The 25,930-nt window shown below is 44.6% G+C and overlaps 1 protein-coding gene across 3 annotated transcripts in view; it reads right to left on the bottom strand.

Moving 5' to 3' along the window:
- Positions 1–1,272: 1,272 nt before the first annotated feature.
- The window catches only part of LOC306830297 (homeobox protein cut-like 1), a 58,070-nt gene continuing 33,412 nt past the window's right edge, over positions 1,273–25,930 (bottom strand). The window contains exons 7-23 of one of the 3 annotated variants that reach the window (XM_079353684.1): positions 24,283–24,359; positions 24,006–24,072; positions 19,527–19,575; positions 16,987–17,091; positions 15,817–16,005; positions 15,538–15,596; positions 15,151–15,193; positions 14,923–15,019; positions 12,983–13,774; positions 12,100–12,183; positions 11,453–11,554; positions 10,801–11,351; positions 10,532–10,673; positions 9,604–9,894; positions 9,273–9,461; positions 7,575–7,839; positions 1,273–7,283 (exon numbers count right to left, since the gene is read on the bottom strand). In XM_079353684.1, coding sequence (XP_079209810.1) covers positions 6,776–7,283; positions 7,575–7,839; positions 9,273–9,461; positions 9,604–9,894; positions 10,532–10,673; positions 10,801–11,351; positions 11,453–11,554; positions 12,100–12,183; positions 12,983–13,774; positions 14,923–15,019; positions 15,151–15,193; positions 15,538–15,596; positions 15,817–16,005; positions 16,987–17,091; positions 19,527–19,575; positions 24,006–24,072; positions 24,283–24,359 — 3,610 coding nt within the window. In that variant the 3' untranslated portion in view covers positions 1,273–6,775. The remainder of the gene's footprint in view (positions 7,284–7,574; positions 7,840–9,272; positions 9,462–9,603; positions 9,895–10,531; positions 10,674–10,800; positions 11,352–11,452; positions 11,555–12,099; positions 12,184–12,982; positions 13,775–14,922; positions 15,020–15,150; positions 15,194–15,537; positions 15,597–15,816; positions 16,006–16,986; positions 17,092–19,526; positions 19,576–24,005; positions 24,073–24,282; positions 24,360–25,930) is intronic. The other 2 variants (XM_079353685.1, XM_079353686.1) reach the window with 2 other exon arrangements.

Below are 25,930 nucleotides of genomic sequence, written 5' to 3'. Positions count from 1 at the left end.
TCTTTTGAAGGATAAATGTTGTGGATTTAGTAGAATGAAATATTATGCGGGTCAATCAGTTACCTGCATCTGACAGGATGTGTCAGTCTTAATCTAGCTAACACCTCGAAACTATAATCGTTCCTGATTGTCAATTGTAATAAATAAAGCACCTTAATCCCTCTAATCAGGCAGGTTTGCAGCCTTTAAACAGACGCACCTCCTGTGGAGCCTCAGCTCAGCAGGCTCATCTCAGTTCAATCACAGATGTTGTGTTGTCAGCAGTCAGACGTCACATTCTTCACTGTTCAGTCTGCTGCACTTACAATCACGTACTCTCGCCAAAACAAAGATATTCAATGAGGAAATTATAATTATTCAAGACTTGGAGACGAATCTCAGAGTCTAAGATGTATGATACAATTAATAAGAAGAAGAAAATGAGACTGAAATACGTCACATTTTTAGCCTGAATATTTATGTTAATGTAGGAGGATAAAGTGACTCTCCTGTCTCACCAAGTCGTCTTTTTTTGAGAAAAAGAACTCTTGAAGCCAGTTTTAATTTCCCTTTTAAACGCTGACTTTACCTTCTGTTATAAGACCACTTGAAGCATTCCTTTTATAAACTTTGTTCATAAACGAAACGCCTTCTGGACAAGTTTTGCACATTTCTCATGGGACAGTGGCCAGAGAATGAGTACAGGATGAGATATTGGGGAATAACGTACACGACAGGTCAGACTTGAACCCAGGCCGCCTCTCTACATTCGGTGTGCGATATAACTACTAGATTATCTGGCGCCCCCTGGAGGTAACTTGTTAGAATCTAGCGACATACCAGCAAACATTGCAGAGGCCTCTTTGATCGGCTCCGGGATGTTCTCCATGTTGCCGACCTCTGAGCCCTCTGCGTCGGGGCGGGACAGGGAGGACATGGCCTGAATGGTGCTCAGGTCATGCTCCAACTTCAGGATCAGCTCCTTCTGCTCGGCACTGGTCCTCACCGCTGCAGAGAACTCCACCTGCAGGTCTGCATAGCGGCCTGTCGAGAGCAGAGAGAAAATCTGTGAATTTTCCTTTTCTTTGTCTCTTGTTGGATTTTTATGTTTTCTCCAAAGAACTCACCTGAGGAAGCGGTACATGACAATCACATCCAGAAAGATATCCCCCTTACTCTGTGAGTCTGTTCTAATGAACTCGTCTCTTTCTCTGAGAATACTTATTTGACAAAACACGTGTTCAACATTTCCAAGGAGAAAAAAAACAAAAACAAAAAACAACCACGGCACACTTTTAGTATTTGTATAAAAGAGATTTACTTCAATTATCACACCTAGGGTGCATGTGAATAATAATGATGATGAATCAAATGTCAATCATAACAAATACATTGTGAACGTTTCATACAGTGATATTGCTTTTCAATGTTGTAGAAGGGACTGTTTTACAGTGCTGAGAACAAACATGATACGTTTAGTAAATAGAAAGATAAAGAAACAATGATACATAAGGAAACAAAAGGGGGAGGGACACCCCGAAAGGAGAAAAAAAAGCATCTCAGGAGTGACAGAAGTGCTAGGGGAACATCTTTGAGAAAGAAAAACAACATCGTAACCATCCCTTTACAGTCATGCAGCCTTTTGCACTACAACACACATGGACACGCACACGCGCACACTCACACACACACACCCACATAGAAAAAGAAAAGCAGTGGGATAAGTTATGAAAATTATTACTTCCACGTTCTTGATGACAGGTTGGGGAAAAAAAATCATCTAAAAACACTCTGTATTCGCTAAAGCCTCAACAAGCATCTTAAAGCTTTCCATAAGGGGGAGGTGTGTTTTTTTTGTGGGGGAGGGTTGGGGGCAAGTTCTCCCCCCGGGTCATTTGGTTGTCAGACTACACTGTGGTTTAAGCTATGGGTGAACTGAAGCGACGACACAAGGTAGCGACATTCAGAAAAACTGTCAGCAACCTTTCGACAGAGGTGGAGAACTATTTCACTATTTGGCTTTTTGCTTCCTCTTTTTTATTATTTTTTTTATTTTTATTATTTTTTTTTTTAAGTCTTGCGAGCGTTCGCTGAAATGTTTTTATTGATCCAGAGTTTCGTCTCTGGGAGTTTAAATAGTATAGTGAAGCATGATGAGGACATGGTTTAAGACTCAAAAATTAGCTGGAGCCAATGTGAGAGGTGAGCGAAAAACACACAAAAAAGCACGCAGGTCAAAGTGGGGGGGGGGGGGGGGGAATGAGTGTATTGTGCTGTATAATGTGTGTATGTATTACTGAGTGTGCTATGCATACAGCACCACTGATTCGGAAAGTGTTTCCGTACAAAAACCCACTTCATAAGATATATTCTAAAAGTATTACAAAAACATCTGAGGTTTTTCTCTCTTTTTTTCTTTTTTTTTCCTGAATATGGTGACCAGTGCTGCTGTTCGGGCTTCCATTACAACTAATATGTCAAATGAACAACCAGTACTTCAACAGATCATACAGTAAAGCTTTACAACTTCAGAAACATGATATGATATACAGCATCTGTTACACCTTTACAATGTTATTCAACAGTGTATAGAATCATCTGATTTAAATTTGTAGAAAAATATCTGTGGATCATGGAAAAGTCCTGAATCGTCCCTTCTCTCCTCCTGCCTTCAAAGCAAAAGCAAACTGTGACAATAGTGACTCAATAGCTACTTGATCGACTGTATTTACACGTCTCGTTTCCCAAATAAACATTTCGAATTGGCACACATCATTATCAATACCTGTAGTGCCACTTATTAATGTCACAGCAAACCTGACACAAACAGAAAAATACAAAATGCCCTATGAATAAATTCAGTGTTATTACAGTGTACGCTGTTTCTGCATGCTTCCTCCTTCATTCAATGCTCTGGCCTTTTGCTGCTAGTTAGATTATGTACAATGGAAGAAATGCATTGTGGGAAAAGAACTATCTGGCAGCAAAAAAAAAAAAAAAAAAAAAAAATATATATAGAAAAAGAAAAAAAGACCCGGACAGAAAAAACATGTCTACAGGTCAGCCATGAGAATACACAAGTTCACTTTTTTTCTTCTTCGTTAGTTCCTCTTCTTTTTTTTTGTTACGCTTCTCCAGCAATTATACACAACCCTCTCCAGAGAGCTGAGACTTCAAAGTACCAACATGAAGTGAATGAGAAATGGATTTGGATCAAGAAGTGGGATATATATCACGACCGAATCAGGTGGAAACATCGACATCTAATGACATCACTAGTTTGGTGCCCTGCTTGGCAGTTAAAGGCACAAATCTGATGATCTCACATGGTTCGGGTGAGCTGATGGATCTGGCTATAAAACGGGTAATGGGTTAAGTGCTTATACTTTACAGTAGCTATTCATCACCATGAAACACACTGTGGTTGTCCAGTCCGAGCAGTCCGACAGAAGGCGAGAAGCCTTCAGTGTTTGCAGAAGACAGATGTTTAACATCAGTCGTCCTCAGGAAAAGCCAATGTTTGTGGAATTTTACAATTATTAGATCCATTGGAAAATCCAACTTTACCTAATGCATCTTAACGCAACAGGTTTATCAGTTTGTCTGACAGGCTGCCGATATATCTACATGACCATTAAGGGAGAGGGCAGGCTGAAGGATCAACAGTGGAGGTTTTGAAAAGAAACCAAAATGGGTGTTTACTCAGAATATGTACAGCTATACAAGAGAATGGGCTGTTTTTGTTGTCTGCAGTAGGACTTCAGGGGCTGCTGTATAAGAACACAGCTCATAAAGCAGGACATGGATTCAGCTATCTTTTGTTTGACTTTTAGTGTTAGGATGCGAATATCAGTCTGTGCTTGGTTCACAACCACTTTTTGTTATTTTATTCAAAGGCATACATTTCCCAGAATGTTGGGACGGTACTCTCTTGTAGTGTTTCCAGACCCTGTCCGAGTTACGTCTTGAAAACGATCCTCATAAGTGCTTTCTTATGGACTGCAATAGAAATTCTGCATAATCATAGGCTGGCTATCTGTTCAATGTGGCGTAGCACTCCTGCTCGCTGGTACACTTCTCTAATCTCAATTTGGCAGATATGACCTCTTTCAAGTTAACATGTGATCTCATGTTTAGGTCATTTCATTTGACCTGTTTGACAAAGAGTACACACTTGGACCTGTTAATGACGTGATTAAGAACGAGTGGGCGAACGATACCTTTAAGAAAAGCTGCATGCCCTGTCAAGCGTTAGTGTTGGGTTTGCCCGAGACAAAAATAAAAAAATAATAATAATAATAAACATGATTGGAGAATAGAAAACAGGAGAAAGGATATGCTATAATATATTCACTGATCTTGATATGTCCTTTTGATTCTCTAGCTAGCAATTAAAGAGCATAACTGTTGTGGTAAAAGCTTAATGCTTACGGGAGCATGAACTGTAGCAAAACACATTTTTCAAAGCTATTGAAATGACACTAAACTTTAGGATTCATGAATATACAAACAAATGAGAACTAGTACATCTTTGTAAATATTAACCAATACTGCCGGCAGTCTATACGTCTAATAAAAATGTTACTTGCCCTCAGGAACAGTATAATCCCTTAAAAAATAGACAACTCAAATGATAAGACATTAAATGAAAAATACAGCACCTATAAATAAGCAGAATAAAAACCAAACTATAAATGCAAAATAGCAATAAAACCAAGCTACAGTAAATCATAGTATTACACTAGTTTGTGAGAAGATTAATGAAATGGTAACGCATCAAACAGCTTAAAGAAGGGTGTCAGTTGTGCACTAGTAGTGTGTGCAAGTAGATACGAAATATGACCCCACTCATTGGAAACACTGAACACTTCTCAGTCAAACACACACACACACACACATTGTGCACACGCATGTAACGACAGGCGTGTGTGTACATGCACCCACGCTAACACACACACACACACACACACACACACACACAAACACACAAAGGGGAGGCAGTAGGCTGACAGGCACTGAGGGCTTGTGTGGGACAGGGAGGAGGTGATATGCCTTAGAATTTGTAGTGTATACAGTAGAATTCAATGCAAAAAGACTTACATCCCTGGATACAGGAGAGACTGGAGGAGAGTTTAACTACTCACATCAGGGTGGGGGTGAATTCACTTTGACGGCAACAGACGGAGAGTACAGATGAACACGATCTGTACGTTGCAATTCATTCATTAAAACCTACTTCATCAGTCTGAAATGTCATTATTGATTATTGATCTGCTACTTAGATTGGAGTGAATTGACCTCGACCCTGACTTACATGCAGGCAAATACAAATGCACACTGAACACACACACACACACTCTTCCTGATTTGGCCTATAAAAAGACGTGTTTGTCAACAGAGAAAATTTTGTTGGTGGTGCAGACACACAGACTCTCTCTCTCTCTCTCACACACACACACACACACACACCCAACAGGTCCAGTGCTGGGTGAAAGCTGTGACGTTCACAACCTAAACACAACAAAGACACAAAGTATCACCATGTCAGACAGCTACAGTACTACGTGAATTCATCGTATCGTATTTCAAAAATGCAACATTTTTCCGTACTAATTTTTTTTAAACAGTAACTTGTTATTCTCTTATTTTCTGCTCTTATTTTGTACTAATTACAAATGATTCCTAAAATTCCCTATTTTGTACTCTTTAGAGTCAATAGACTGTGCAATCTCTTATTGGCAACCAAATTGCAATATGAAAAAAAAAGAGATCATCCTTCATCCTTAAAGAAGGGTTTAAGGACGCAAAAAGAGGGTTCTTTCCTTCTGTCCTTCCTCTTCAGATGAGTGCGTGTGTTTGTAAGGAATTAAGAGATCCTTCTGGCCATCACATGGCTGTCAGCAGGATAGGATATGGGAAACAACAGGTCAAAGTTCATCTTTCTTACATCAGTAACTATGGCAGCTGAGCCGGCAGGGCAAACACGACCCTCTGAGAGTGTAGGAGTGAGATAAAAAAGAAAACGTGCTGCCATTGACAAGAGAACACACACGTACACACATCATTTTTGGGTGTGTATACACACACACACAGACAGGTGCACACTGACACAACCCCTAACATACATACAAACACACACACACACACACACACACACACACACACGCAGTGAGTGAAAAAGGCAAAGGGTTTGTAACAGTCACTCTACAGTGTGAAAAATGAGGCGTCTCACTGAGTGAGGGGAGGTTTGTGGACACTTGGGAGGTGAGAAGAAGAGCGGAAAAAATCTCCTTTAAGAAAGTGAGAGTTCTTGTAAGAGAGTTCCTGTCTCTATCTATCATCTATCAGTGTCTATCACTGTGACAGCTGCTGTGTCAGGCCTTGCCTGTGTTTCGGAGTCCAGGTTTCAACCCTAGCTGCGGGTCAGACCCCAGCTCAGGACTAACCAGTCTGGTGCACCAGTGGCTGGTGATAGGGGGGGGAGGTACAGCAGGGCCGAAGGCCAGCAGGACGGCTAAGTGCTTTTCTCAGTACAAAAACAAAACTCAGTTTAAAAAAAAAAAAAAAAGGAGAGACACATAGGTTCTCTTATTTTGTTCTTCTAGGTATTCAGTAAATCTTCTTTTAAGGGTTTTGCCAACCACTTTATTTCCTCTTTTGGGAAAGCTTCTATAAAAATGGCTGCTGAGCTTGACTTTGGCTGTGTCCACTCTCCAACTGGAACAGAGCAGGAGGGGTCCAAGGTTCGAGGTTGTGAGGTTATGAGACAAAAGGGACAAGGGATGGTCAGGGGGAGCTAGAACTCCCACTCTGAGGGATCCTCTTTGCTGGCAGCCTTCTCCAGCCTGTGGATGATGTTATTCAGATTGGCTGCTTTCTTCTTGCGCAGATTGTTGTCCCTGGGGTTTCTGGCAGGGCCAGAGGCTGGGATGTTTGTACTAGAGGCAGAGCTACTTGAAGACGCCTCTGTGAGGCTGAAGAGACCCAGTCCACCCTGCCCACAGCTGGAGCCCGGCCCGGCTAAGCCTGAGGTGGTGCAGTCCAGCTGGGCAGGGGAGTTATTAGAGCCCCCTGCCTCAGAGTCAGCCTCCATGTCGTGGTCTTTGCATTCTCCTCTGTGATCCTCCAGGCCTATGCCCAGTCCTTGCCGTGTCTCCGCTGTGCCCTCAGATTCTGTCCCGTCGCAGCTGTCCCCCTCTCCTGATTTGGAACCTCGGAGAGAAGGGGAGCCCCCGTCACTGCCCGGCCCCATCCCTCCAGCTGCCTGGATCTCCTCTATGAAGAGCTCTCGCCGGATACGTGACCTGGCGGAGACACACAAGTTCACCGATGCTATCCAAATCAGGAAGTCAAACATTTGAAATATTACTGATCTCAAAACACTGTACAAGTCTTCTCATGTCCCTTGATGATAGGGCAGAAAAAGAAAGATAATATCCATCCAATGTCCATTTATCAACTGTCACAATCAGCTCTGCACATGTAAGATTACAGGGCTTAAGCTCCACTGTTATGAGACTTCAAATAATAAGCAAAACTCACTGTTTTTATTTGGATACTGCAAAGCAACATTCAAGCTAGCCTCTTTTCCTGACCTGTAATTGTGGAACCAGTTGATGACAGTGCTGGTCTTCAGGTTCAGCTGGGAGGCCAGCTCCTCAATGGTTTTGGGGGAGGGGTAGGGCTTCTGCTGGTAGGCCCTCTTCAGAGCCTCCTTCTCTTCAGGGCCGAGCACCACCCTGGGTTTCTTCAGGTGCTGCTGTCCCGGGCTCTGGGAGCCTTGCATGTAATCTTGCCCCACTAATCCAGTGTCCACAGAATGGCTGTCACTCAGGGAGCTGAGCCGCCTCTTCATGTAAGCTGAACAGAGAAAAAAAAGAAAGAAAAAAAGAAGAGGGGAAATCAGTGCTTTAGAAAAGACACTTCTGATAAACACACAGAGAATATGAATGAGTATATTATACTTATACAGTTACATGTGTCTGTCTGGCTTAACTTCAGTGCTAAACAGACTTGAACTATGAACGTTTTATGAAGGTGTCAGTAGGAAGGTCTAGATCAACAAAGGTTAATGTCCCATGTTTGATAAACAATTGCTCCTTGATAATGTTCTTTCACCTCTTATACACCAGACTTGATTTAAAAAAAAAAACAGGATCCAGCTACCCTCTACAACATCCACTAGGTGGTGCTGTTGTCTTTCTCTGGGATTCTAACAATAAAAGCATCTCTTCCATTTTACAGCAAACAAGCAGCACTCTTCTCTCCGGGCAGCAGTGGCTGAAAATGAACAGCTCATGGCAGCTTTGCATGAGGTTGACATTTTCTCAACCCCAATACACGCTAGTAGATATATTAGTGTTGCAGGGAAAAGGCCCTCAGAGCAAGGTTAGACCGCTCGGAAAGTTGTGTGCTGCCTTGCAGGCTTGTACCATGAGGTTGAGGGGTCAAATACGGTTACCCTGGACTAGGTCTGTGTCTTTCCTCCAGGCTCTGCTTTTGGCCAGGACTACTCCCCATTGCTATTTGGATGCATTACTTTGGGGTCAATAATCTAAAACGAAGTTGAACCCCGCCCGCTCAGGCCCCAAACCCACTGGTGTAAGGTCAGTTTTGTTTTTTGCCCTTGTGCTTAGTTTGCAATATAGTGGGGCTAAACTGATCCTAGACGCTCGTGTCTACTGGCAGATTCAAACATGCGTATCCCGTCTCCTCGGAGGGAGCTTCAAGTGGGCAGTCGCGGGTCGCTGCGAGGCAGCGGGGAGGGCGAGGCCTCGTGGCTTTGCCGATTCTTAAACGCATCACGCAAACGGAGAGGAACAAAAGAGGATGGGAGTGATAGAGCGGGCTGATGGCTAACAAATGATAAAAAAAAAACATACAAGCTTATAGACACTGGTGATTATTATGATGAGGACGATGATGATGAAGAGGAGTGCTGATGACTGTGAGTAAGCAGGCCCCTGGCAGTCCCCTAGCTGTCACATCTAATACAGTGTGTGATGTCTGCGCTCCTGATTGGTACTGACATCACACCAAGACGACTGTGATCTGCACAACATGCTCTGCTGTCCTGCACAAAGAATTTTGTGTGCGCAGATGTGCATGTGCCACTCAAAGGCTGCTGCTTGTGTGTTTTTGTGATTATATTTATCAAATAAACGCATGCTGAAGCCATGACGGTGTTTGTCTTCTTTTGTCTCAGAGCTTTGTTCATTCTATCTGAATGCATGCTGCTTTGTGTTGATGAGTTTGTTTGGGGTTTTTTTAAGCATGTTGCTCTCACTACACACCTTTCTTCTCCAGGCGTTTCATGTCCATCAGTTTCTCCACACTGTGTGGGTCCTGAAGCCAGAGCTGCATGCGGACAAAGGGCTCCCTGCCCTTTAGGCTGAGCTTGTGCCAGGGTTTGGGCCTGGCCAGCAGGTCTGAGACAGAACCCTGAGTCAGACCCAGGATAGTCTCCCCAAACAGACGCTGGCCTGGTTAGGCAAGAGAGAGGAAATGAAAAAGTCATTTCAGGGAACGGATTCAAAGGCTGAATAATTCATAGAAAAGAAAGCAGGGTGGGGGGAAGAAAAAGAGCGACTAAACCACACACAAAGCACCTCCTGTGTTTCTTACCAAGATTGTTATCAGTCAGCACCTCCTTAACCTTCTTAGTGATGGCGTAGGTGTCAAGCTCAGGTGACATTGCAACCATTTCCTGGATGCTGAGACCCGAATGACCAGGCAGGGGCAGCGGGGTGCCAGGCTGAGACTCCCCACCTGAGGGATCCTCAGACAGAGGTTTGAGACTGGAGGACTGTGAAGTGAGCGGATCCCCTGTTAGACCGTTGACAGACTCCTCAGCTGAACTGAGGGGCGACTCTGGAGCGGGGCTGCAGCTTGCCGATGTCTTCGGAGTACCCTCTGCTTGAGGAGAAGGGACGGGGCGAGACAGATCATCCAGGTTAGAAGACATGTTACTACATGAGAAAACCAAGTCTCATCTCGTCTTCCTGCTGTGCTTGGGAGGGACTTCAGTCACACAACATCAATTAATTTAATTCCTGTTAAACAAGCAGCAAAGGTGCTTAAGTTTTCGGTTTGAAGCTTTTTTGGCTTCTCTTCCTTTTCCTTCATCTCCCTGTCTCTGTCTGTGTAGTACTGCTGTGCAGCTCAGCAGGCTGGAAGAGAGCAGTCATGAGGAGCTGTCAGTGTACATTAGCTGCTGTTTACACCCCCAGAGAGAAAGAGAGACACACACATGCACGCACGCATACACGTACACACACATATGCGGAGCTGCCATCTGGCGCTGCAACACTAACTTGCCTATGACATGACAAACCAGCAGCTTGCTGGCTGACACTGCCACAGCACTGAGGATGGGGGGGGGGGATGGTGGGAGAAGGAGGGAGGGGGAGGCAGAGGGTGGGGTGAGTGACAGACTGACAGTAACAACTAGCCACTAGCTCTAATCAGGCTCTCAGAATAATGCTCTAGCCCAAGGAGTCTGCTTGTTTGAATCTAATGTGTGTGTACGTGTGTGTGTCTGTGATTTGTTTACCTTGGTTGGGAGCTTGCTGGACGTGTGCGTTTTGCCCTTGGTCTCCATTGAGCCACGGCTGCATGCGGAGGTACGGCTCTCGGCTCCTCTGGTTCAACTTGTTCCACGGTTTGTGTCGAGACAGACTGTCACTCAATATTCCCTGAAACACACAGGCAGAGAAAGGCTCAGACATGCGACCGCTGTGGAGTGAAAACAGAGATAAAAACAGAGCAAAGGTAGGAAACGTACACACACACACACACACTCTTTACTCCTGCATCCCTCACCTCTTTGGAGTCCTCCTGGATGTGGTTCTCCTCTCCCGTCTGGCTGCCTAAAGCCCTGCGGGGGTCTGTGTGCATGTTACTCCACCACTGCTCCCTCCAGTAGCCGACCCCTCCAGAGCTCGTGGAGCGGGCTGAGCCCTCGGAGCTGCGGCCCAGCCTGAGAGCGCCGTCAGTAGACATGTCGATCCCTGAAGAGGCCCGGCCTTCACGCTTCACACTGGAGCTGAAGTCCAGGATGGGAGACGGGGATGAGGGCGAGGATAAGAGGGAGCTGTGCGGCTTCTTGAGGGAGAGTGACAGCGGGTTGTAAGGGGGGAGAGGAGCGGTGAGCGAGGCAGTAAGGAGGTCTCTTTGAGATAGCGAGGAAGTCGAAGAGGAAGACGAGGCTTTGAGTATGGGCTCCAGTGCAGCCTGTTGGGCCTCCATCTCTCTGCGGGCTTGCTCTAGGATGGAGCGGATGGCCTCGTCCGACCCACTCCCCCCTCCGCCTCCTAACCCGCCTCCACCCCCTCCTTTCAGTCCTGTGTACGACGGCTGTGCGTGGGACAAGTCTGTAGAGGGAGGGACAGAAAGGTTCATGAGCGACATAAACTAACTATATTTAACATCTTCACGACGAGAGGGACGAATTTAAAAACAGCGCGAAACTCACCAGCTTTCTGCACCTGCAGCTCTCTCTTGGCCTGCTCCAAGATGGACTTGATGGCCTCGTCTGAACCAGCCTCTGGGGTACGCACACGGGCGGTAATGTTACCTGGACGAAAAGGAAAAGGGAGCGGGAGGAGATGAAAAATCTTGTCAGACTAAAGGCAGCGATAACAAACGAGGGAGCAGTTAAAGAGAACGACAGCCGAACTCATAAAGACATCAAATCATTTTAGCACAGCAAAGCACAAAGAACAACATTCCCAACACTGAGCTACAAGGCAACTTACAACACTGGAGGGATTGACTTCAGTTTTTTTTTTCTTAGTCCCTCTGGAGCTCATGTGGAGCGCATGCACATGTGCTACAGGGTTCATACAGTAAATGCTCCCCACAGAATAACAACTAGCAATAAAAACCTTAAATACACATGCTGGCTTTTTCCTTTGACGTAAGTCGCTGAAACTGTGCGGTTACCTTCCCAGGCACACGTATCTGTATTCCTTCTTGCAAATTAATAAACTCCATATTGACACGCAAGCGCACACACACACACACACACACACACACACACACCATGGATACAGTTCACCTCCAACACAAACATGCCACAAGGACAGTACGTGCTAGAATCTGTGTGTGAAGGGGACAGACCTGTGTGTGAGGCTGTATTGGAGAGGGCTCTCCGCTTCGGTGCATCCTGAAACACGCGGCTAAGCTGGGGCTGGCCTGAGCCCTCTGTTAAAAACAATATACCACACACTATGTTACAGCACTTGTGTGTTTTTTTGTTTTTTTTTTAACCTCTTTTCTTTTACAGCTAGACTATATGGTGCCGTATAATGATCTGCAAATATATGGAATGTGAGAACACTTCCATCCAGTGCACATTATAGTACCATAGATGCATTGATCTTTACCATCTGTGCCTCCAGTAGAAATCAAACCTCTACCTCTTACAGGAAGAGGATTCTACTACAAAGACAGACTAGTGAGAGGTAAATGATCTCACAGTAAGTATCAAACAGGGCCAACTACTTCCTGAGTTTTTAAAAAGATTGCATGCCAGGTTGGAAGACTCTGTTTAAATTATTTTTTATACCATAGAGACCACAGTCAATCAGAAATGTCCTGATGCGTTAACAAAAACAGGCCCAGGCTAATCGAATCCACCCGCAGTTAACAGTACCCCTGCCTACCTCCTAGTTCCCCCACGGATCAATACTATTGATGTGTGAAAGGTTTCTGTATTGACAACGATAGCTAAGGGAGGCTCTTGGGATCAGTGCGTGACTGGGAACTCACACAAAACACACAGGTGGGGCACAGGATGGGAGTCAGGAAAGAGAAAGAAAAAGAAAAAGCTAGTCCATATTGACAGGCTAATCAATGACTCTGTGCAGGGCTATACACACACACACACACACACACACACACACACACACACACACACACACACACACACACAGACTTACATGCAAGACACACACACACACACACTCATAAGCACAGACGCATCAAAGACACACAAGCTCACCTCGCTGCCGTCCCTGGATGCTGCGCAGAGCGAGGATGTTCTGCTCATCGGCGAGGAACTGCCTCATCTTGTGGAAGGGCTCCTTCCCCCGGATGGTTAACTTGTTCCACGGCTTTGGTCTGGCCAGGATCTCACTCACTGAACCCTGGGAGAGTCCAAGCACGTAGTGGCCAAACACACGCTGACCAATATTGTGCTTGATCAGCTGCTCCTTCACCTGCCGGGCGATCTCTGCTGTGTCCATATCTTCCCCGTCCAGAATGCTTCCCGTGGTGGCGTCGGAGTGGCTGGGCGACGGGGATGGAGCGCTGCCGGCTGTGCTGCTCCCGTTAACAGGAGCCATGTCTGGGCTGGCTGGGGGTGGCTGTGGGCTGCTGGCTGCCAGAGGGATGGCAGCAGAGCCTGGTGTGGAGGTAGGGATGGAGCTGAGGGTGGGGGTGAATGGGGTGAACAGTAGAGCCCCACTGGGGATTCCAGATGACTCCTGCAATGCTTTGGAGTAGAAGGTCTGGAGCAGCTGCCGCTGTATCAGAGAGTTCAAAGCCATCTTACCCCCAACAAGAGGGAAAACAGGGGAGTAGAAGTCCTGGCCAATGCCTGTAGGAGTGAAAGGGTGCATTTCGCTGCTGGTGGTGGTGGCAGTGTTGAGGGGATCCGTGTGAGAGCGAGACAGAGGGAGCTGGGAGGATGAAGGGAGAGAGGGGGGAGGAGGAGGGGGCGAGGAAGAAGGGTTGCTGGGCACGGTCTCCTCCTTCGGTTCAGACTCTTCTGTCCCTTTTCGCCTGGCTGACCCTACAAGAAAGGTCAAACACACCATGCATTATGGGGGGAGTCAACAAAAAAGGGGTTCCAAAAAAAAAAAAAAAAAAAAAGAGAGACAAAAAAAAATAACAAAAGTTATCTTAATCAAGTCTTTTCCAAATTAGTGAACTTTGTTTTTCCTTTTTTGCCAACCCCCCCAGACAAAGTGCCCATGCATTTGTGATTTCAACCTTTCTTGTAAGCTACAGCCTGGAAGAAAAAAAGGACAAACAAAACAATTGACACTGTGCCACTTAGGCAGATTAGCTTGGCCCACGGCTCAGTTGCTCTCTCTCTCTCTCTCTCTCTCTCGCAGGCAGAGTGGAAGTAACTGGACAGGGTAAAACGATGTCCTTAGATAGCCAATACACCATGTGAGTCCTCTTCTGTGCTGCTGCAGCTGAGGGTTCCTAAACACTGAATTAATCCATCCTTCATGCAGTATCATAGTCTTTAGTTCATAAGAAACACATCCAGGATCAGAACATGGAGCAAGAGCAGTCATTTAAAAAAAAAAAAACATTTTATGGCTGAATGGAAAAAAAAAAAAAAAAACACATACTATTTTTCCAAGTCTTGTAACTACTGGAATCCATTTTGCTGACAGGCGGTGGAGAGAAATATTCTTATGCATAACCATTAAGATTTAACGTGATTGAGTAAGACAGTAAGCTCCCCTTACTGTGAATGTTAATCAATTCAAAGCTATTCAACTATTCAAGCCTTAAGCAATGACATTTCAAACCCATAAACACTGTTGCAGAGGGCAGGAGACCTGATGTGGGGGAGATGCTGTCCTCCTTTTCCTGTAAACTGCAACTTTGTTTCTGTGCAGGTTGACCTCCTGCTGAGGTTTTGCACAGACACCAGACAGACGTTCCCCACATGATGTGTGGAGCTTTAACAATGTCGGTAGCATGACAGATATTTGCATTTCTTTTGTACAATACCCAAAACTTCAAAAACACATGAAATACATGTTTAAGTATTCTCAGAGAAAAAGAAAAATCTACATCAATACACACAGTATGTACTGCTGCTGAGTCCTTATCTAAGCTTCCATGAGTGCTGGACTCCCCCCCTCCCTCCCCTCCCCCCCACACACACTGAACTGGTACCTGACATTAGGGAAGACTTACCGCTAAGCTCGGTGTTGGCGATGCGCAGAGCGGCGCTCTCAGATTGAAGACTACGGTTCCTCTCCAGCAGCAGCACCTCCAGAGGTTTGGAAGAGTCCTGATGGAGAGAAATCACAATGAGGTTAGAAAAAAAAAAAAGAAAAACGACTTTAACTCCGACTTTTGTTTGATCGAAACCTTTTAGTGCAACTTCATGTGTAATGTCGAGTGCTTATAGTCAACTTTTACCTGCACAGAGTCAGCTGTGCCAAACTCCATAGACTTGAGGATACTGAGGAAAAAGAGAGGGAAAAAAATAATAATAAAAAAAATAAATCTCAATCAAAAGAAACAAATCTTCCATGCAGCATGCTAACCTTTCTATTTCTGTTTCTCAAGGACAGAGAAACGATGTCAGGGTAAGGAGTTAAACACGAAATGAAGAGCTACAGGCAAACAAAGCTTCACCTTCATGAGGGCGCTCAATTGAATTACACTTCCTAAATGAAGACTCGCATCTTCTTTAACAATGTTAGAGACATCAAAGGCATGCATTAAATAGATCTTTGAAGCATCCACACACACACACACACACACAAACACAGTCACACACTCTTCTCTTTGCATGCTCCTCACCTCAGCTCCTTCTTCACCTCCTCGTAGTCGGCTTGATTCTGCAGCTTCTCCTCCAGTTCCTGCCGATGACAAAGAGATGGCGTATCGTTAAAATAAGTAAGAGAATAAAAGATGGCGTCTCCAGATGACAGAACAAAGCGAGTAATTGGATCTCTATAGTTACAGGTGGGATCAGAACACATAATGCAGACATTTTATTAGAAAATAAATGAGCAACAGTCTTGAAAGTATAAACTAACGATGTGTGTTCTGTTGGTTTGCTTTTGTTTTCTTTTGTACCTTGAGAGTGGCAGTCTTGGTGCTAAGCTGCTGCTCCAGCTGGGTGATCTGGGAGCTGGTGGTCTCTCGGAGTTTGGTAAGGCTGGCCTGCAGTCTCTGGACGTCCTCCACCAGCTGGGCACTCTCTCTTTCTTTGGCCCTGAGCTCCACCTCCAGGTTTGAGTGTGATGCCCCCTCTGAATCCTGTTCCTGAAGGCCAAATGGCAGCTTCATGTAAGCATCATGTTACCGATACGAATATTTACACAAAGTCCTGCAGTTGGATAAATCACTGCAGTGATAAATACATCTGAGCCTGACAGGAGACAATCAATGTGATGATTATTGTTTATCAAGAAGCATTGAGACGGTGACCGATCAAAGTGTCCTGAGGGGTCGAAGAAGTCGACGCGTTCTGACGAAGGCCGGGAATAAACTGTACGACTGCTTAAAAGTCGTGGTGGAGTGTCATCTCAAACTGTACAAGTGAAGCGCTCTTGTCAAGTTTCACACATGTTCAACTACTCACACTGTACTGCCAACGTTTCTCCCTTTCATATCTTTTTTTTTTTTTGGGAAACGCATCAAACAGGCATGCCTGCTGTTAACACGGTGCTTTCAGATGCTATTAGCCAGTTTTTGAAGGAGACAAAAAAAAAAAGACAACCTGAATTTGGGGAAGCGACGCGTGGCTCTGCTCTGACTTTAAGAGTGTGTGCAGTTCTATAACCAATATTTAAAACGTGCCAGATAATTCCTCCAGCCTGTCAGGAGCAGCAGACTGGGCTGTGTTTGGCACATGAAACCCCCTGAACAAAGCATGACAAAAGACTCGCAATCTAGCTACTCGTTGGCCCAAATTCAAAATCAAAATGGAGTCAGAATCCCACCATGTTTCTCTGGCTAAAGTCTCACCTCTTCAGTCCGTTCTATGAGTTCAAAAAATCTATGAACCAATAAACTAATCAGGAGGTGCGACCTTTTCTTAGAACTCAATACATTAGACAACAGGCCAGTGTGTCATTGATGACTCCCCTGCCTAAAGCTTAAGACCAGTGACCACACTGATCCATAAACTGGAGCTTTAACAGCTGATCTCCCTCAGAATAAACGGGCCGAGCGGATCTTTTAGCCTATCGATACCTCTTTGCAAGTCGTTCAATGAATCGGTAAAGCAGTAGGTTGTGTTACCGTGTCGGGGTCGGCCTTGGCAGGGCTGCTGAGCGGCTGTGATTGGCTGCTTGAGGACAGCTGCTCTCTGAGCGACTCCGTCTCTCTCTGAGCTGCTTCTGCTCGCTGGAAGGAGAAAAGGAAATGTTGACGGAAAAATCAACCAGCGTAGAGTCTGAAATTGTCAAACATGATAAATGTATGCCTCAATTCAGTCGTTCTTTTTAATTTGTAAATAAGTCCTCCGAACGTGTCTCAATGTCCTGCTAGAGACCGGCTAAAAAACAGACCTAATATGAGCACATTTAGAAAAGACTCTGAAAGGAGAGAAATGCTCTCGTGTCCTTACTGACGTACTCCCCCTCCCAACATCTAACAAAGACTTTTGAGGTATGGAATGGTTTGGTTTCATTACTAATTTCTTGGGTTATAATTATCTCAACATTTTCCTCACGCTCAGTCACTTTTCTAAAGTATAAAGCTGAACTCCATTCACTGTTCAAGTGTTTGGAAAGTGGTTTATAAAAAAGGCAATCAAATTAAAGGAAGGAAGTTTTCCAATACACCATCTTCCCCTCCCAGCCAACCGTGTGTCAGTGTCGCTTCCAGCATAAACAAATACTACAGAACAAGAGGAGGGCAGAGAGAATGCAACAATGGCCGAGGGTGGGTTTTTGTTGTCTTAATTGAAAATATCACATTAGTCCTGAGAATTGAGATGATACCCGCTGCCTTGTATTTATAGCAAAACTCCAGCAGGGACTCATCTGCAACAGTGGCCAGCTTGCCGTCATTAGGAGTCACAGGGAGTCGAATCCACAGTGTTTCTAATTGCAACCATATTGAGAGCTGTTATTGACTGGGTGGGAGTTTGAATGCTCGCCGCAAAAGAAAAATCCTGTTTTCCATTTTCTCCTTATAAAAGCGTATAAAAAGTCTGTGAATGAGCTGGAGGCTATGCTGTCATCCACTGTAAACCTCAATTCAGAAGTGTGAAGAGTGTGTGCGTGTGTGTGCGTGTGTGTGTGTGTGTGTGTGTGTCTGTGTGTGTGTGTGTGTGTGTGTGTGGCATTATAGTCTGAATGCTAACCTTTAGGCTAATATTAACATTACATGCCTTCGCTACCCCTTTAGCCACAAATCATACTCTGAGGCTAATAATGAAAGTTAACAACAATGACATTAACAGATACCAAAGGAATATTTACAACAAGGGCAGAGGGTGCACTGCGGGGCGCGTTTTATTTAGCTGGACGGGTTATGTACAGTAGGTGTGTTCTAATCATTCAGCACTCACACTTGTCCATCCTAGCTTCATTTCATAGATTCTGTATGGATATCATTATTATATCATTATATTGTTCATTATTTAGAACAGAACTGGGGATGTTTCACATTTTTAGGGGTTTCAAAAGATCCCTTACAGACTGAAACCATCACTACATGGCTCCATCTCTCAGAACTGTACAACTCTCTCAGCTTCTTCTCTTCTCAGACTTCAGGACTTTTTAAAATAGATTTTATTAGACTTTATAACCAGGCTGCTTCACACACATATATTCCTCTGTAATCTTAATTTAGAAAGACATACAAACAAATGATCTGATGCATCACATCCTTAATTATTTCACTGAAGTTATAGTTTGAGTGAGAGGGAGCAAAGCACCACCTCATCTGATCCCACGAAGATGCAAATGTAAACAAAAGCAAGATTTACGACATTTGTCTCAACGTCACAGAGAGCAGGTTTAATACCACTGAACCGAAACATCAGCTATTATGTCGTCTCTTACACTCCAACTCATCAGTGCAGCCCTGAACAATCTTAAAGCATTTTCTGGAAGTTGTGAAACTGAAACTACTAAAACATGGGAACCTTTCAGGGTATTTGATCACATGTGTTCTCTAATACCAAGCGGTGTAAATCAGGGATCAATCAGTTTAAACCCCAGCAGTCTGGGCCCAGCTTAAGTCCGTCATCTGTTTGTTTTTTTTTCCTTTCAGTGAACGAACTAAAAACGTGAAGATGTTAAAAGAAAGATTTAAATAATATATATTAAAGAGTTTTACAGTGCTGTGAAAACAACAAAAAAAAATTTAACAAACATTACTTAAACAGAAGGAAATTAAATGTGTGTTTGGGGACTATTTTCAGTGGCAGATTAATTCCCGTTTCCACTCGAGACATTATTTAAGGACAGTGTGTGGGATCAGATCAAAATAAAGTTATGGGTCCATGTTCTACACACTAAAGGAACATTTCACTCTGCGAAACTGTTTACCTACATCAGGGTTTTAATACACACACACACAATACGTCAGTCAGTGTAGTGAAGATAGTATTGGTTAGGGTCTTCTCAGAACATTGGTTGAACAGGGAACAGAAATATAACATTTGACTAGATAATTTAAATCAACGAACGCATCAACAAACACATTTTTTTTTTATTTTCAGTTGAGTGATTCCAGTCAATGCGTTCAGCTTTTTTTCCCCTCTCTGTGTTTAAAAAACAACTACAATTTGGTCGTGTAAAAAAATAAACAGGATGTGGAGGAGTTACCTGATTTGCCCTTTCGAGGTCAGTCATCACCATCTCGATCTCATCGGCCCTGAGAAGGACATTAAAACGGTTACAACAGAGCGTGGGGCGGTGCTTTTGAAAAAGACTCACTGAACACCAACACAAACAAGTGATGGATGAATAAACATGGCTGAATATGAACTCTGCACACTTCACGTGCATGCGTGCGATTGTTCAGAGAAAACACATTTAGAGGATGCCTGTTGTCGTGTCCATTAAGCTACTGTCTAAATTTCACCTTAATCCATTGATTGTGAACTCCATAACCCAAACAGCTTGTATCCGTGCATGCATACATGTATTTAAGTGTGTGTGCCTGTGCGTGTGTGTCTATGTGTGTGGGTGCGTGCACATGTAAGCCCCTAAAACCCGGGCCACACTAAAACAGAGGGATTACATTAATAGAGCTCTAAGTCCTAATACAGCAGACTAATCTGCTATGAAGCTGTATGATTGTGTCTGACTAATGGTCTGGATGGAGGCCATGGTTCACCTCTCACTTGCTAGAGGTCAGGCAGCAGGAATACATCCCCGTAATACCACATATTATTGGACTCTGGAAAAATAGTTTAATAACCAGTTTTTTTTTTTTTTTTTTTTTTTAAAAAGGGACATGAACACCTGACGAGATTGGACAAACGATGACAAAGATGTGAAGGAAAGCAACTAAACAACACACAAATATGACTGGTTTTAAAGTTTCGGAAGCTTTTTGCATTAAACGTATGATTAGACGCCACGCCTGCATAATTACCCAAAATATGATGAAGCTCTCTGTTAATTTGATGTCAGCGTGTAGCTTGCGCTCTATGACACATTATGAGTCCATTAAACTGCATGACGAAGTTACAAAACCCCATGTGCATGGCAATCCTGCCGACTCATTCCCTGTAGTCCAGTGTAAGCATGCGCGTGTTTGTTTAAGACGTGCTGATAAGGACACAAGGGCTGCATTGAGTGCAAAGACGTAAGCGCAAATGTGCACTGCTGCGTCCATTAGGACCTTTTGATTTGGCTGCAGTCTTTGGATGGATGAACTGAATAACCCACGCAGCTTTTGTATTTGTGTGTGACGGTATGAGAAACAGTGTAATGTCCCATAGGCTTGAGTACTACTGATTTGAATGTGTTTAACAAAACAGACACAGTTGATATTAGGTCAACACTGTGCCACTGGCAATGCAGCAAAAAGAATCAGATGTGGGTGGGAGAGCTTTTTCACTCGCCGCTTTTATTCTTTTCCCCAACAGTTAAAAGGATCTAGTATGCATTTAAGCAACATAATAGTACACTACCTCACCAGCTTTTATCCTGTCTTAAGCTATAGTGTGCCCGGACCCACGTGTGCACTCAATCGCACTCCCTCACACACGAATGTTAAGGTCAGAGAGCCAACAAGCCAGAAAAGCTTGTAATGGAGAGCGTTTATGGGTAGTAATGCAACCCAAATACACCACTGCTCCCGCTCCAAATGTGATCATTTAATCAAAGTACAGATGCACAAAGTCTTCTTAAATAACCTTTGGATTTGGCTGTATTTGGGAATTATAAAGGCAAAGCTAGAGGCTGCGGGCCAAATCAGATCACAGGGAAGGGATTTTCTGCATATCCTGATACAGTCAGTCAGTCATTGGGCAGAGCAGGAGCTGTCCATAGTGATGAGTGCACCCAGAAGAATTAAATCACCATCGAGCACTGAATGGTAAAGGATTGGCGGGGGGGGGGGGGATCCAAGTAATGATAGTCCAGATTCTATGCCCCCAAAAATTGAATTACAAAACTTCATACAGGAGCCACAGGGAGGAGCTATAGAGTGGATGCACTTCAAGTTTTTACACATAACACAACACACACACACGCACAGACACACACTCTTTTGTACCAAGAAAGTCGATGTGTGCAGCCAGTGACATCAGTGAGTACTGTAGGACTTCTGAAATGAGCCCAGAGCCTCTAAGCCCCTACTGTACTTCCTCCATCTCACACAGGCCTTTTCATCTCTTATCATCTTCTCTCTCTCTTCCTTGCTCCTCACTCAACTGCTCCTTTTCTTTTCCACCCTCTTTCCTTCTCCCTCCACCCTGTTCCCCCCTTCCCGTTGCCCTCCACTTTTTCTCCTTTCATCTTTTCCGCCCCCCTCCCTCCCCCCCTCTCATCTTTCGCCCTCTCTTCCTCGGCCTCTGTCCTCAGTGCCAGCAGGATATTCCCCTGATTTAGATTTTCATTTCCCTCCTCTATCACACTCTTATCCCCGTCTTCCTCGCTGTAGCCCACAGCCCGACTTGCTTTTTTGCCCTCTAGCTTTCATCACTCCATTCCTTTTCTTTCCTTGGCTTTCTCCACATTGCGTTTTTCACAGCGTGTTACCTTGGGGATTTCAAGGAGGCTTAAAAAGAAGCTAGCTGTTCGAGTGTGTCAGTGTGTGTGTGTGTGTGTGTGTGTGTGTGTGTGTGTGTGTGTGCGTGCGTGTCTGCTTGAGATGGACACAGGAAAAGCCTATTGACTCTTGCCTAATTATCAGTAATTAAATGCTTTCCCCGAAACGTTATCAAGCCGAGATAAAGCCAGACAGACACATAGAGAGAAGCACGGACACACACACACAGAATCCTGTGGGGATGGGGATCAATATATCATTAATCTTTAACAGGGACTAAACGGGTAAAAACGTGCCTGGCCAGACCCTCACAGCGGCAACACAGAGAGGGGGCTACACTACATCTGCAAGCCCGCCTCCCGCCACAACTCGCTCACTCACACTGCAACATTGACCAAAATTCTCAGGGAGTGTGTGTACGTCTGCTTGTGTGTGCACAAGTGTGTATTTTAAAAGGCAGATTACCCGAATGCAGCAAGAGGAAGGGGGGATTTGTCACGCAATGTCCTCCTTAGTGGAAACTTTAGAGCGAGTGTGAGTGTGTGTGTGTGTGTTTTTGTGCAGAGAGAGTGCATGATATGTATGGCGTTTGAGTTTTAGCAGAGCCAAAAGATATGCAGTCAAAGGGTTAAAAGTTGTGTTCAGCCAAACACTGGCGATTTGCTCAGCCAAGCAGTAAACGGGGGAAGGACTCCAAGGACTGGGAGGGTGCAGGGTTAGAGAGGGTTTGTGTGTGCTTTAAAGCGTTGCATTAAAATTTCAGATCACAGCACGCCACATAGTCAAGGACCCTGACTGCCTCAGGCTCATGAGTGAGTGTGCGTATTTGTATGAGTGTATGTGTGTGTGTGTGTGTGTGTGTGTGTGTGTGTGTGTGTGTGTGTGTGTGTGTGTGTGTGAATGTGGGCTGGCATGTGTTTATTAGCTTTTGTAAGCAAATGGGGCCTACTATATGTCTTTTCAAAATGAGTTTTTGTCCGACATAAAAGGAACAGACAAGGACGGAAGAAGAGAAGGAAGCGTAAAAAAAGGAAAGATAGAAGAAGAGGACATAGACAAAGAGAGGGGGGGGGGGGGGGTCATCTGATAGACTATGAAACCTATTGATTGGTGCCTTTACACTGCATGCTATATCTTCATGTGGCCTTTCCCTTCACACTCTCAGATGTACAATGTAGGAGATAAAAGACAAAGTGTAGGAGTGAGGAAGGCAGAAAATGGGAAAACAAAGTATTGTGAGGGAGAGAGAGAGAGAGAGAGGGGACGATCGATCTGTTTTTAACAGCCAATCAATTTAACAACTCTGTTAATGGAGAGACACGGTGAGTTTGGGGCCTGGTAAATGGGGTGGGGGAAAACCTTAAAAGCCAAGTTGATACGCCGTGGCACTTGATGTGGAGAAGGCGCACGCAGGGTGCCCTTGACCATTCTATAAGCAGTGTGAGATTATAAAGAAGGATTTAATGTTTCAAGGAAACTGGGATAAGACACCATGAAAGGCTTTGTTTTTCCTCTCAGAATGTAAAAAACTTTGGATTCTGGTGCTCGAGTGGGTCCCCGTACTAAACCCTGAGGGACACAGAGTGAGAATGTCATAAAGTGCCATTTCACAGTGTGGAGTGCTGACATGGAAAAGCTTCTGTTCTCGTCCTCGCCACTGCCATGAGATCAATACTGATAGATGCCCAGAGCTCAACTTACTGAAGCTACCTAATCTTACAGGTAGAAGTGAACCGGGCTCCAGGCCCATGGTCCTGACCCTGACGATTCAGAGCATTTCCGCCTGCACCACTAAGAAAAAAAGAATTAAGGAGGAAAAAAAAAAAAAGAGCTCTATTTTTGGCGTTTGCTGTAGCGGCAGACCCTTGTCAGTATTTACAGTGTGTGGGTAATGCTGGGATTTGGAGGCAGCTGAGCAATATGGGAGACAATCCAGCTGTTGGGGAGAGAAGGGAAGGGGGGGGGGGAGTTTCCAGGCAAGAAGATTCACTCAAACAGGATGATTATGTCAGAGACTGACTATGGAGGAGTGGGGGGAGAGACTCCCCGAAAACATACAGATAGATCAGGAGGAGACCTACTTTGCTGTAGATTCTTCGTCGTACTTTGTCTTCAAATCAAAGAGCTCGGCCTGAGTTGTTTCAAGTGCTGTAGAAGACGAGGAAAGAGTCATGCAGTTATTTGATGCACAGGTCAAATCACAACCGCATAGTCCAGATTAAGCACATTAAGGCTTTTTATGTTCATTTGGGAGGAACCCAGGAGGCCGACGTCACCTCATGTTTAGGATTAAGGACGCCATTGTTTTCTTAGCTGTTTAAAAACAGTCCCGGCTGTACAGTGTGAGTAGGCTGGTACCTGTCTGTAGGGACTGGGCCTTGTGTTCAGCCTCCTCCAACCTTGAGGACATGGAGTCCTGGCTCTCCTGGAGTTTCCTGCACAGGCAGACAGAAGGCAAGAGAAAGGGAGCAGGGAACAGAGTCACAGACAGAGATACTGAGTCAGGAAATCTTGGCGTTCACACTTTGTAGCAACTGCAACTTTTCGCTATTTTTTTCCCACCATTTCTGAAGTGTTTTCCCCACTAAAATCCTCCCCAACACACAACCCACTCCTCATTAAGCAGCCCTATTAGGCAGGAATGTCTGGCCACTGGGGCACGCTGCACCCGGGGGGGGGGGGGGGGGGGGGGGGAGAGAGCAAGGCTTGAGTAAGAGAGCACGGAGAGGAGGGAGGAGAGGGGGGGGTGACAGAAACCACAAGGATAAAATAGATTCATTCTTAGCATATAAAAAGTTGGGCTCTGCTGAGAAATTGCCACTGCGTGTAAAAACATCAATAATCTAGCACAAAGACGGTCTTTATGGCACTCTTTGATGCCCCCCTTCTCCGCCAATCTGTCTCTCCTGTCATCTCTATTTTTCTGCCCGCTACTTCATCCTTTCATCTCTCTCACTCTCTCTCCCTCCTTCCTTCACTCCATGCAGGAGAGAATGCATCAGAGGTGCCATCCATTTACTGCCCCTCTCAGACACAGGAAGTCGGCTCTCTGCAGACAGGAAGGGGCCTATAAAACACTGGCGTAAAGGAAATACAGTTGGACAATTGATCTCCTAGTGTACGTCTGAAAGGGCCGACGAGCTCCAGCACAGCCACACAACAAACAAGATGACTGACACGCCGGGAAAATACGAGGTCTGTCAACAGGAATCTAATAAAACGAGTCCAACAACACAGAGACTTTACAAAGAAGAGATTCTGAATGAGGGTTCAAAGATGGTAATTAAATAAAAGATAAAGACATAAAAACTACTCCTAGCTAGCTAGCTGCTGTGTGTTAACACAGAAAAAAAGAGATGTATAACTCAACAACAATCTTTGTCTGCAGCTCGCTGTAAATGAATCCGACTGACGACTACCCCTCAGCAGTTGTTTCAGGCATTACAAATGACAACATTGAATATATGTATCTGGTCCATTACGGCCTCCTCTTTTGCTTTTCTAGGTCATATAGAGGCATCGGAATCAATTTCAGTCCATTACAAAACCCAAGTAAAAAACTCACAGTGACAATAAAGAGTCAGTTCACCTCAATTAAAGGTAAAAGCTGAAAGGTAGATGTAAACTGGTTCAGTGTAAAACATGCATTTATTTAGAGGTTTCTCATCGCTGTTCAAAAGACATGTACGGCCTCTTAGAGTTAGAGCTGAAATCTGTCATCACCTCCAGTTCAGATAGCAGTAATGTAGCTGCAGATTGAAGTGTAGTGTTACAGGAAAAAAGAAGCTGCGCACATGCGGTTTTTGTTGACTCTACAATTCAATCTTTTAATCCTCAGAGTTTCTAGGTTTCATTTACAAGCTGACAAAGACTTCACTTTACTGAACTCCTGCTCCGTCTATGTGACGATCTGTCTCGAAGGCCTGAGGCTGCCGCAGCAAATCACAGCAGTGCTCACGTTTTTGTGTGTGGCTTTCGTTCCAAAATAAGGACAACATCGTTACCA

The sequence above is a fragment of the Symphodus melops genome (genome assembly GCF_947650265.1).
Source record: "Symphodus melops genome assembly, chromosome: 10".
NCBI lineage: Eukaryota > Metazoa > Chordata > Actinopteri > Labriformes > Labridae > Symphodus > Symphodus melops.
Note: the sequence above shows the minus strand (reverse complement) of the source record. Positions and strands in the feature narration are given on the sequence as shown.